This window comes from Centrocercus urophasianus, unplaced genomic scaffold, assembly GCF_019232065.1.
Source record: "Centrocercus urophasianus isolate 14NV4802_14NV808 unplaced genomic scaffold, USGS_Curo_1.0 seq_18, whole genome shotgun sequence".
Lineage (NCBI taxonomy): Eukaryota > Metazoa > Chordata > Aves > Galliformes > Phasianidae > Centrocercus > Centrocercus urophasianus.
Window position 1 is genome coordinate 23,725,238 of NW_024884733.1, and position 13,635 is coordinate 23,738,872.

Genomic DNA, 13,635 nt, shown 5'->3' on the forward strand with positions numbered 1-13,635 from the left:
AGCTATTGCTGAAAACTCTTATATACAACTCTTCTGAAGGAAGTTTATGAATTTTTTACTTTCATTACTGGTCTATAAAAAAAATCAAGATGGGATCAGCAGCAAACAAAATTTAGGAACGTAGCTGATTATACTCAATCCTACTGTACTTCACTGGAAAATACAGACCTCAAAACACCTTCCAGCCCTGCTGTCTTTATGGCTTCCTACAAAAACCCAGAAGTCCTACCTGAAGCTTCTTGGGTTTGGGAATCAAGTGTTGCAAGATCCTGAGAACTTCCCACCAAAGCTGGAACCTTTTGCTTGGATGTATCTTGTACATTTCCTAAGCTTTCAAGATCTGCAAAGCAAGGAAAGCAGGAAGATTCACAGCACATTCCATAAGCAGCAAGTAAACACCAATGAGTAAGAAAATCATGCATTGATCAGATCTCCTATCAGAAAGCTTTTCAGCTTCAAAAGAATCTTTGGGTGGCTAGATAAGTCTAGATTTCCCAAGATTCAGAGAAAGGGCTTCACAGTAGAAAAATGTGAGATACTGGTTTATTTTAGGTTTGTGCTGCTTACTAAGAAGAAGAAAAAAAGTAAAAGCATTTCAGGTACTCTAAGCATTCTCTCACAGAACACAACTCACCACCTTGGCAGATGGGAAGCATGAAAAAAATCACTAACTTGACTAAAATATCCTAGCAACAAAAGGTGTGCTGAAAAGGGAAGGAAGTAACACCATCTATTCAGAAATCCAAGTTTCAAATAACAGTGATTATTTTTAGAAAACTAGAAAACCAGTTTCTAGTTTCATTCTGGAGACTCACAACAATCTAACAATCTTAAAAAAAATAAATCCACTCCATCCGTGTTTAACAGTGGAATATGTCATGGGTGAGGATTCTCTCTAACACCATTTGGTGATCAGTTTACAACTTAAGAAGTCGTAAGAGTCATAATTTACTGAAATGGAATAATCTGTCACCTATTTTCTTTTAATATAATAATCTACTACTTGCAGAAAATTGTCTAAAACACTGACTTGCAGAGATCAAATGTTGGTTATGACGCTAGATCCATTTTAATAAGTCTCTTACAATGATCCAAGCCTCTTTAATATTTTACCTTCCTAAGATTTAGACTTCAATGCACTGAAATTAACCATCATTTGTATCCCTGTTAGCATATCTGCTGATCACTTTATCTGAAACCTTACAAATTTCAGTTGAAAGTCAGAACAACATTAAGTATTACAGTGAACTTTGAGAATTTGCCCTCATCCCCTTTCTCTGCCACTAAAATATTGTCTCCTGTTATCTGAAGTTACAAAAGAAAGAAAATTAGACATCAACACGTACACCAACTTCGTCATCCACAGAGATTAAAATAAATAATACCTCATTTTTCTTGGACGCTTTTGATTAGAATTTGAACATGCACTAAGTCCCAGACCTCAGTGATCTTTAATTCTTACAGCTTCACAATCAAATTCAGAACCATTTCACATTACAGCACAGGCAGACTTCCAAAAGCTTCTGTAAGGTACACCTTACCCTGAGGAGGTGGAGGCATGTTCTGGAGGTCTATTGGCTGCCCACTGTCCAGAGCTTCCAAGACCACATTAAATTTCTAATGCACAGAAACAAAACAGAAGGTATATTCTAGTATGGCCAACACTTGCTAGCTGTCACAATGAAGACATGACACCAATGAATGCAGCAGCTCAGTACGTGGGTACAGCACAGGGCACGTTCAGCATTCAAGATTTTCTGTGTGCATACCTTGCCTATTTTCATGTATTCCTTTGCCTTTTCCAGGTCCCCTTGCTGCTTGGCTTTCAGAGCTGCTAACTTATACTCCTTCTGCCTCTTAAGTAGTATTTCTCGTGTGCCACTGCTATGGACACCTGTGAAAATAAAATAACACTGAGACTTACACAGAGCATGGAATAGATGTACTTCTGGTTACATTCATCTACCTGCACATCTACCTTTGAATCACACATCCAGCTTTTCCTCTTAGTTTCCAGTCCTACCAGGCTTGACAATCCCACTTTCCCCAGTTAAAAAAAAAAAAGAAAAAAAAAGAGAAGAGTTTTTTAATCAGGATCTCCAAAAATCTTTAAAGCACCTAATTCCACATGTTACACTGGAGAAGCTGAGACACAGTGAAGATTGAACACATTGATACAGTACAGACCATAGCTCTATAGTAATATGTGATTTCACTGCCAGAGATGCACTATCCCACTGCCAACTTTATCTGAAATATTCAGCAGGGAAGTGCAGACATAGGCAGTGCTTTGCAACACAGCTGGAAAATGGAGAAAGATGTAGCATTAGTACTGCAACAGCTTATTCTCTCAGATTATGGTACCTGTGTCCAGGGTAGGACTAGAAGCAGCATGACTCTGTAGAGATTCCAATTCCAGGTGCTGCTTTGCTTCATGTGAGGTCTTCTGCTCATCACCTGCACATGACTCAGCTCTGCTCTCTGGTGGGACACTGACTGAATCTCCTGAATTTTCCTGCTCTGCTCCTGTGGCTTGAGATACGTGAGAAGAGCTTTTTCCTGTTGCAACAGGTGGTGGCATTTCTTCCTCATTGATTTTTTTGCCTCTCTTCACTGCAGCCAGCATGGTTTCCAATGTCTGGGAGAGATAGAACACCAAAGTTGGTAGGTGTTTTCATCAAATACAGTGCTAGCATAAAATCATTAAAACATGAATTAATTCCCCTACTCATGGTGAGATCTATTACATCCCACCACTAGACATGGATGTCCTTTAGCACTCCCTCTTTTTCTGCAAGGGCAACATCAGCACTAGTGAAAGGTGCCCAATTATCAGATTAACACAGTGCAAAAGACTTGCTACACAAACTAGGTAATTGAAAGTAGTTCAGCACCTACAAGTATCAGACAGTTGATGTGGCACAGTCAGCTTTCTAACAGACAATCTCCAAGGAAGCTATTGCTGAAATGTCACTTCAAAGAAGGAGTCCACATACTTGTTTTGTGGGGATTAGAAAAGCCATTAAACACTAGCAAATGAAATGGCATGGCTGGTGACTTACAGCAAGAAGCTCTCACCATCATTAACATGGGTTAACTGCTAGTCACACAGTTCCTACTTGTGGCAGAGAAAGGGTTTAAAGAAACTATTTAATTTTTTACTTGTTTTAATTTAAAGTTCAGACAAAGAAGCATCCTGGTCTTAAAGCCAAACCAGAAGTCTTTACTTCATCTGTGTTTTACAGAAACTGAAATTGAAGCACAGAAAGACAACAACATCTCGTCAACGCCAGAATCACTGCTACTCTCAGTTAGCTGAGGCCCTGTTTGACTTGCTAAGTAACAGTGGGACATATAATCTGACTAACAGCATGTGAGGCTGGGGTTCAGACCAGCCCAGCAACACAACGCAGCTCTCTCCTCCTCACGTGTTACTTGAAACATGGAATTAGACTCTCTGGGATTAAAGTTCAGATCCAGGAATCAAGAACATGAGATAACTGTATGCCATTTGCTAGAAGTCATCTAGCTAATTAAGGAACTGTGAGCAGTGAAGTAAGATCCAGTCTACTAACCTTAGCTACACCACCTAAGCACATGGAAACTCCCTACCTTGAAAAACAAAGCAAAGGAAGAGACAAACAGAGCACCAGGTTTCCGTATTTGGTGAGCAAGCCAGTTTTGCTGTCCCTCTTGCTCTCCCAAAGGCCAGGTGGTTACACGTACATTCAATTCAGAGTAAAGAGGCAGAGGACACACACAGAAACATCCCTTGTGCATTTCCTTTCCTGGGTTTGGCCTCAGTCACTCTGCACACCTGGTAGCCAAACAGACATTACACTCTTCCCTCACTGAAAGATAAAGCTTTGCTTAGCAAGACAGTCTGCTGCTGTCTGAGACAATGCAGGAGATCAGAGAACAGGGAAACAGACACTGCACAGCAGCAATCACCAAGCACTACCAAACTAACTGCAAGCACGCCACCTGGCTGAAAACATGCAGAGCTAAAGAAACTGCTCCTTGCTGCAATCTATAATGGTCCTAATGAAAAATCCCTTTTCATTCATTTTCAAGCACGCCCAAGTGAGACACCCTGCCTTTGTCTCATAGTACCAAGTGGAAGGGGTATCATGGCAGGTGTACGCATTAGGAAAGCTCCTAACTGTGAGTTCAAGTAACAGTCACTGCAGGTAAAATTCAGATCTAGATGGGCAGGTTCAACACCAGCATTTACCATATTCCCTGCCTCCAAGTGCCACTAGCTACATTCAGCAGAAAAAGAGCTGATGCACAGACATATGAAAGTACACACTACCTGCGTATTTAGCATGCAGGAACACCAGTAAATGTTTTTAAATTCACTCAAGGCAGTGAATTAGAATTTCTCTCCCATTTCAGCAATTTCACACATCTGAAAAGACTGAACTACACCTGTGAGAACCAATTTTGTCACCTCCTTGTTCACACAACTTATGAATCTAACTTACCTTAAGGCCTCTTTCGTACCGCCGCAGTTTGGCACTCTCACCCAAGTCCTTTGCGTTAGAAATTGCCGTCCTATAGTTAACAATTCTCTTCTCTATTGTCTGCTGCAGCTCACTGGTAACAGCAGGAAGCGAGGTGGTCTCAGAAGAAATAATAAGACAAATCAAGAAAACTTACTTCATCGAACCATAGGAGCTTTTGCACAGCACTGAAAAGCAAGCACTCTTCTTCAAACACACTCACATTAGCAACAAACACGAGGAAGGAGCAGTCTCTGGAACAGAGCAGCACTTGTACTACACTAACAGTTCCTGGATCCATCTCTGGGCTTTCTCTCAAAGGCGCAATAGAGAAGAACGGGTGGAGACATTTAGCAAATTCAGCCAACAGGGCAACGGGAGCCATGTGGTCAGAGAGTAGGTGAGGGAGAACAGTGAGGCCTTTCAAACACCACACAGCAAAGGGTGCGGATAAATATTTTGGCACAAATCTTTTCTCCTTTTCCAAACATGCTGGTTTACTTCCCTCAGGGGCTCTTCTACTTGGTTTCACTATAAGAACTCTTCTTCCTACAGCCTGAGATTGTGACAAAAGCAGCCTAAGCGAAGTTATTAGTAGCTACTTACAAACACTCCACAGCTACAGAGACATTGCAGGTGGCTACTGATGTAATTACTGCTATTATCTCTAGAGCAACTCTGACAGACTCATTAATGGGCACAATGCACGAGGGCACTGGAATGTGCAGCACACAACAGAAACAGGGCAATAACTGAATAATGGATTTAAGTACATGAGGACTGACAAGTTGAACTGAGGAGGCTAATGCTACTGAGAAATAAAATCCACCAAGATGTCAAAGATACTGAGTTACAACAGGTCTCACTATCTCACCTCACAGCTTAATGGTCAGAGAAGGCAGTCACAAACTTTAGAATTGAACAGCTATTTACATGCTCATATGCAAAATGAGGTGTAAGGCATGCTGGATTCTGTTTACCTCCTTGATTCTATGCTTATACTGAAAGGCATCCTTGGAACAAAACAAAAAGCAATCATTCAACTCTATAAATACAGCACTGGTTCCCGCAGAGAAGACTGCAATAGTGTAGTTTTTCCTTCCCTCGAGGACAACAGGGTGTCTCTCTCGTTTGTTACCCTTGTGCTAATGTTTATCATGAAAGTGATTCAGCAAAACTGTCAGAAACATAAAGCTCTCTCCTACCTGTGGTTGCAGTTCAGGTTGCTCATTTTCTGCTTCAGCTACAGACTGCTCCATTGTTCTTGTTTCATCCTCACAGCTTCCCGTCTCACCTTCCACCCCCAGAACTTCTTGCAATTCTGCCTGAAGCAAAAGTCAACAGTTCTTCAAAATTTTCTACTGCCTCAAAATACAAAACAACTGAACTCTCCAGTTCCTTTGGATGGAACTTAAACACAGAGAATCTTAACATCTCATATCTCAGACACTTCTGTATTTATTTTAAAGAAATTGCTTCCATTAATTCCACTTGTATCCACAATGAAAAGCCAGATACTAAAAACCAGACTGCAGCTCAAGGATCACCACACAAGATTGTGGTTAAAGATCTGAAGCTAGAGGAGTACTTTCAAAACATCATTAAAACCTATGAAACTTCAGAAAATCATCCTTTAACACTGGATGTTAAAAATGCTGCCTAACACTCCTTTCCAAAAAGTCCAAAAGGAGTTATTTGGGATCTTCCTCTCAGGACAAGCACTACTTCAAGCAATAGCAAAACAGTCATGCACATCACTCTAAGGAGAACGTTTGATCCTTTTCTGCACCATCTGACACAGAAAGGGATTCTCACTGTTCTCCTATTCCTCTCAGACTATCACACATTTGAATGTGCTGTGGTGTGAAGAGTTAATCTGTCATCTTTTCCAGGAAGCCAGTTGGTGAGGGTTGCCAATAAAGACTTGATTTGACTCTCTCTGTATTATCTCACATTCCTTTTAATAAATTACGTTCTCCTATCTCAATCAGGTTTTCTTCCCCTTCCTTCTCCTGAGGGGAGGGAGGGGTTTCACGTGATTAACTCTTCAAACAGAAGAGCAGAAGTGACATAATGTTAGCTAGGAAACTGTAACTGTGTTGTGCAGTGTGTGAAACCCCTGCAAAACCTTGCATCCCTGTATGGAATATTTTGCATGCTAAAACTTCTTGCTAACGAAGTTGTACATACCAACAGATCTGTATCTTTCTCCAAGTCCTCATCCTCTGCTTCCTCCTCATCTTCATTCAGGTCCTTCATGCACTCTGCAGCCATCTTTTCAATATGATCCATGGGCAGAGGAGCTGCAAAAGAAACCACAAAGAGATATAAGCCCTGGACAACAGTTATGCAGTCATTGAATACAAATTCTGAAGGTGTATCCACTGGCTGAAAGACAGCAGTGACTTTGCTTCCTCTGTATCTTTGACAAGAGTCACAGGTAAATGAGGGTATATTCATGGATAAACGGCAAACACTGGGGAAATGAACATCTCAGAAAAAGAAAAGCTGTGACAGCATTTCTGAAAGTAACAGCAGGTGGGCAATAACACAATGACAGCATCTGATAGCCTGGCTCTTCATTAAAACAAGGAGCCCGAACTGCAAAATGATGAGCACCACAATAAACAAGTATATATGGTGGAACACAACAGTGCTCAGAAAACATAGAAGAGAAAGATGCTGTGCCAGGTTTGCACAGTACTGATGTTTAAGACTGAGGAAGACAAACAGGTAGGTCTCGATGAAACAAGTGGCTCAGGGAAAAATTACTAGAAGTCTCTAGTTAAGTTCCTAGGCTGATTTAAGATAAATATCTCTGCGAGATTACTTACAGAAATAACTAGCAATAATTACAGTGTCATCATGTAAGATTTCAATTTTCCACAGAAAAATCAGAAAATCATACTGGCTATTTTTAGATGTTTTGTCAAAACTGTATTCCTCAGGTTAAGATAAAATACAATGGTGTCACAAGAACAAATTAATAGAAACCATCCATGAATAAATCCAATTACACGCTTCTATCCATGAAAGGAAATTACTGAAGCAGCCTTTGTTCCCAGTAGGAATAAACATCTGAACTAGTTTTAAGCTCATGACAGATACTTATAAAAGGTATTTATGACATGATTGTGCATGTTAACAAAGTTTCATCTTGGCAGCCTTATCAGATCTTTCTGTTCTGCATCCTTTGCCTCACATCAGTTTACCCGTAACAAGATGTAATTTATTGGTGGTATAACCTTTGGTTGAAAGATTAAATTCTGATTCTCTATGAAACAGAAAAACTCCATAGCTGATCCAAAGTAACAACAAACTATTTATTTTTCCCACTTCTTTCCCAATTCTACTCTCCCTGACATTGAACTCGGTCAAGGTAAAGTACCTCAGCTCCCAAGGACCTGCATGCATGGATTTGATCAAGTTAGCTCACAAAAGAGGCAAGCTTCAGCAGTTAGATGGATGAGATGCAGACACTGAATCTCAGCACTCTTGCCTTGAAAATTTTTGTTCACATTTTCATAGGATATTCTGAGTTAGAAGAGACCCACCAGGATCAGAGTCCAACCCCTGGCCCCACTCAGAACATCCCAAAACACAAACCCTTTGTTTGAGAGCACTGCTCAAACATTCCCTGAGCTCCAGCAGCTCAGAGCCAGGCCCACTGCCCTGGGCAGCCTGTTCCATGCCCACTGTCCTCTGGTACAGAACCTATTTCTAAAACCCAGCCTGGCCCTCTTCTGACACAGAATCAACGCAATAAACTTGCTGAAACTTGATTCCCCTCTTCAGCCCAAAAGCAAGAGCAGGCCAGAGATCTGCTATACAAATCAGGAAAAACACTTTCTTCCACCTTCCTAACTAAACTTCTGCATTTTATGCATTGTCATCTCATTCCCTGAGATTTCCCTCTTTCCATATCATTATTGCTACTCTGTGCTGTCACTTTTCTCCAGGCTCCTGATCCTTGCCCTGAGAATTCTTCTGAACTCTTCCTTGCCAAGTTCTCACCTTTACTTCATACCATTCTTAGCTGAAACCTCCTCAACTATTCACTTCCTCCACACATTCTCAGAAGTGGAGATAACTGCACACAAATACCAGCTGTCCACACGAATGACTCTGATACTTCCCTATGCAGACATGTGTCTCACTTCACCACAGAATGGCCAGTGTTGGAAGGGACCCTCAAGGACCGTAAATCTCCAACCCCGCTGCCACATGCAGGGCCTCCAACCTCCTCATTTAATACCAGACCAGGGTGCCCAGGGCCCCATCCAATCTGGCCTTGTAAATGGAACTAAAAGAGATCATCAACCCTCCCCTGAATTTGCTGAATCAGATGAAAATTAACCCAAAGTTCATTCTGCTTCAATGATTTAAGGTACTCTATCAGTGCTGTAGTACCTCTATCAAACACACTGCCAGTGCATGTGACATACAGCAAAACTGCAATCAGGACAGCAGGCAAGTGGCTGCACTTCAAGGGTCAGACTATCCCTTACCTGAAGCCCCTCAACAGAGAAAGTATCAACCAAGCTTCCCTGGATAGCTGGTTCCAGTCCAACCCTGTATGGCAAGTTGAGGCTAGAATTTCAAGCATTAGTAGCTGACCAACTGACATTTATGGTTGCAGATAGCAGAGATTTCTGTGCTTGAGATGTTGCGACAGTACAGATTTTGCTGCCTGCAACCTCAAGGTACACACAGATCACTTCTTCCCTACCTATCACAACTCTAGAATATAAATCTAGGAGTCAGTTACTGCACCAGGGGCTCAGCTATCCTCTCCCTTGTAAGCACAGCAGTGTTCACGCAGGCAGGTGACCAGACCAAGGAAGTGTTTCAGCTGAAAACCTAGCACAACAAGAGAAGTTTGTTTTTATAGCTGTGTTTCCTGAACCAGCTCACCCTGCCCCTCCAAAAAACATACTGATTTGGCAGCAGAGCTTGCCCACGTGCAAACTGCCCTACTCTGCAACAATCTTGACAGTAGCTTACAGAAAACCTATAAAACATTGCACAGCTGTAAGTAAACACAATTAGACAGATTAGCAGTAGATTTGTAAAATATTAACAATAACAACTATATTTTCCAAGAAACACTAAACCTCCTGAATAACACAAGTTACCAGAACCTCCCAGTAACTCCAACGCTTCCAGAATCTCTCTCCTAGAATATTTTGTTTTAGTTACAGTATCCAAGTGACTAAGAATATAAGGCTTATTCAGTAAATTCACTCTAAACAAAAGAACAACCAATCAATCCAGCCTGCACAAGAAACATGATTCCTATTTTAAACTCATCTAGCACCTACCACCACATGTTATGACTCCATGCACTAAATTAACAAGCATGCCTTTATTTAGTCTTTATTACATTAGCTAGCCATCATATATGATTTCCCCATATTAACAAGAACACAAATTTCTCACACATTTTTGCATCAACAACTGTAACCTTTTAAAGTGAATACAGCTGCTACAAGTGGTGCAAAACCTTTTCAGATAAAGCAATGAGTTGTAAATAAATATCTTTAAAAAATTATTCAGGTTGTCAGTAGACAAAATCCTGAGACTTGGACTTACTTTTTCCTTTTGGTTTGGTTTTCCCTTCTTTCACCTTCGCTCCTGTGATAGCAGCAAGCTCTGCTTCTAGGTCACCATCATCCCCACCTTCCTCTGCACCCAGCAGCATCTCTTCAGGATTGAAATCTACAAACAGCCCCAGCTGGAGCCAAGGGAAAGAAAAAAAGTTGTGCTGTGAGAAAGGAATGACACTCAAAAACATCACACTGCATAGATTAGCTAAACATTTTTTCTTTTTCTTTTTTTTTTTAAGCCAACTATAACATCACTTCATCACCAAAATAACACACACAAGGCATTCGTGACTGAAAAGCAGTACACAAATCTTAATAAGCAATGAATACTCCCTCTAGAAACTCTACATTATCCATGATTTCTAAAAATAAAATCTAATAACTTGCCACAACCAGACAAAATGATGCCTGTTATACTGAGCCCCATTAAGCAGATATCATCAAGGAAGTTCAGGGTAGCTCCTGTAACAACCAGGCTAAAGAAAAATTTAATCACCATTCACAAATACAGGTCTGACATGTGCACAGCAGAGACTTCACCCTTATCTTTTGGAACAAGCTACATTTACATATGCAGAACTATCTTCTACCTCATTAACTCAGCACATAAACAACCAAAAAAAGGCAACGTACACACAGAAACATGACCAATGTCTAATAATACTGGGAAAAACAATCAAGTGTTCAAAATAGATTAGCACTGTAGTTAAGTGACAGCACCTCAGGGAAGACTATTAACAGTACTCAGAATGTGACAGAAGGCTGCTTTTAAATTTTGCAAAACACACCAAAAAAACATAAATATCAGAGAGATCTCTGAAATCTTAATCTGAAAGATGCTATTCTAAAATGCCATTTTGACACAACTGTTCTATTGCTGAAGCATCTATCTGACCCAGGAATAAAAGTGTTCTTGATGTGAAGACTGTGAATGATTTATTTCTAATAAACACCAATTAGCCGAATTCCATTCATCATGTGAGGCACACAGAGCAGCTTTTCTGAGATTTTTTCAAAGCACAAAGCCCTGTTGGTGCACTGATCTTCACAAAGCCAAGCAGGTAGCAGCTCAACTCCTGTCTAGCATCAGAATAAAAAAAAAAGCTACCATTATTACAAAAATTAACAATTTTCCCCTGACTTGGAGGATCTGCAGCGCTGCCAAGGGTTGAAGCTGGCTGTCAGCTTTTCAACTAGTGCTGTTTGGTAATAACGACTTTTATTCTTTAATCCCGTAGGAGCAAAGGTACTGTTGGCTCTTTTATAACCCCAAAGAAGATGGTAAGACATAGCTGAGAAACACTGAGTGCAAGGATCAGGAACAAAGCAGCAGCTGTACGTTTGCTAGCCATGGTCCTGCCCTTGACATTCAGTAAGGTACTGAACTGACAGATGAACTCCCTGCCTGCTTCCATCTTCTATAAAACTAAACTAATTCACTTGTAGGCTTGTATAGAATGGAAAGGTCTAAACAAGATTTAATCAGGAAATGTCTATAACAGTGATCTAAAGACTCAACTTCAACAGAATAGACAGACATATGTTATCAGCATGAAAAACTGATGATTACTGTGCTACAAGCATAGCAAAAAAGAACAGAATCCAGCAGTTCTAGCTCTGAGTCCTCAATCTGATCTGCAAGGCACATTTTCAATGAAGTTACTGCAACAAGTGCATGGTTTTGGCTCTCTCCAACTTCTTCAAGCATTTCTTTAATACCCTCACATGGTTCAGAAATAGCTAAAGTCGCATCATTTGCAAGCGAACAAGCCCTTAGCATATTCAGGAAATAATCCAAGCTGTGAGCTGTAACCATATAGAAATAAAAACTGGTAAAATAGTTTTTAGTCAGATTTTTTTTTTCCTTTTTTAGAGAGAAGGAAAGATATTTCCATCACTTATGTTTTCCCTTCCTTCCAAAAATGTAATTAAACGCTACTCCTCTAACTGAGAAATACAAACGATTGTATTAGAGCAAAAGTGACTTCATAGATCTCTAACAGAACCATTCTGCCTCTGGTTTAAGGATACTGGTTCCAGCAGAACAGAGTAACTTACCTAAGATCCCATTTCAATCTCTTCTCCTATTTCCCTATTTTTGCATCAGCTATTCCTCCAAAGCTTAATCAGCTTCCATTCTAGATCTAACTTATTTTGGAATTTCAGTGAGTGCTCTCTCTCTTCCACCACTTCCATTTCCATATCCACAATGTTGCCTTGATCAAATTTATTTCTTTATGCTTTTCTGAACTTCCCAAGCCTGCTAACCATTACCAGATTCATGCCTCTCTCATCAAGACTTCTGAAACTACATCCAAATGAAACGAGTACGAACAGAACCAACTTGCAGGCACACCTAAGCTCTCAATGATTAAGCAACAGCTACAGAGCAGTGACAGCAGCTAATCAGTCCATCTGTTAAAGGAAGAACAACCTCACAGAAGGAAATAAACTGTTGCTTTACTGTTTTCCCATCTCTGCCCCTGAATTTGTTACTTAATATTCTAGTCTTACTCGTCTAGTTTTACAGGTATGAGAAGAAATTTAATATAGAGACTGAATTTATGATTAAATCTCAAAACAAGTGATTAGGAAACTACCCTAAGTGTGAGTCATAAGGACTGCTACAGAGATTACAGTGTGACAGCACGGCGGCTTCCTCGCAAGGCCGTAATCTATTCACGCTGCCCGTCGCGTTGCTTTAGGAAGAAGGCACTAAAGGAGGAAGCACAAAACAACCCACAGGCAACTGGAAGTAGATCCGAGCCTCCCGCAGGACAGCAGCGAGGTCTGAGCGGGCCGTCCTACCCGCGGCACCCCGGCCCTTCGCCTTCCTCACCTGCTTCGCCACAGCGGCTCCCCGGCCCTTGGCCTGAGGGCTTTTCTTGTGCCTCCTGCCCAGCATGCCGCCGGCGGACCTCAGCGCCGCGTCCCTAAGGGCCGAGCACAACCAAGGAGCGCGGCGTCAGCGCGCCCGGCAGCCTCAAGGCAGCGCCAGCGGGCCGCGACCCCGAGCAACGGCCGCCGGTCCCCTGCCGCGCTCCGTGCCCGCGGGAGCCCCGCCCGGAGGCGGGCGAAGCGGCGGCGCTGCCCCGCTCCCCTCGGCGCAGGGAGGAGCCGGCGGAGGCGACGGGCCGAGCGCCGCTTAATAAGTGACCGCCGCCTCCCGGCCCGGCTCGGCACCCGGCACACCTCCGCCTCGCTCCGCCGCCCCCAGCATGCGGCCCGCCCGGCCCGGGGACGCCTGGGCCGCAGCTCCGGGACGGCGGTGCGCCTGCGCGGTGGGCGGGGCCGGGAGCAGCGCCGGGAGCGGGGCGGGCAGCGCCGTACAGCCGCGGCCTGCAGGGTACCGCGAGGCGCGGGCTGGGCGCGTTGATTTCTAACAGCCCACAGGTGCGGCGGGCGAAGGATTCTGCCAGCTGCAGCTTAAGCCGGGGCATGTTTTATTCACGCAGCACGAACGCAGTTCTCAAGCCGCCCCGTCTCCAGCCCTTGGATACGGGCCTGGGAGCAGCGTCAGGTTG

The 13,635-nt window shown here is 42.5% G+C and overlaps 1 protein-coding gene across 1 annotated transcript in view; it reads right to left on the reverse strand.

Moving 5' to 3' along the window:
- Positions 1–13,052, reverse strand: part of CC2D1B (coiled-coil and C2 domain containing 1B) — a 30,412-nt gene extending 17,360 nt beyond the window's left edge. The window contains exons 1-9 of the mRNA XM_042819422.1: positions 12,951–13,052; positions 10,098–10,239; positions 6,696–6,808; positions 5,711–5,830; positions 4,488–4,625; positions 2,365–2,638; positions 1,770–1,894; positions 1,542–1,617; positions 230–340 (exon numbers count right to left, since the gene is read on the reverse strand). Coding sequence (XP_042675356.1) covers positions 230–340; positions 1,542–1,617; positions 1,770–1,894; positions 2,365–2,638; positions 4,488–4,625; positions 5,711–5,830; positions 6,696–6,808; positions 10,098–10,239; positions 12,951–13,016 — 1,165 coding nt within the window. The 5' untranslated portion in view covers positions 13,017–13,052. The remainder of the gene's footprint in view (positions 1–229; positions 341–1,541; positions 1,618–1,769; positions 1,895–2,364; positions 2,639–4,487; positions 4,626–5,710; positions 5,831–6,695; positions 6,809–10,097; positions 10,240–12,950) is intronic.
- Positions 13,053–13,635: the final 583 nt, after the last annotated feature.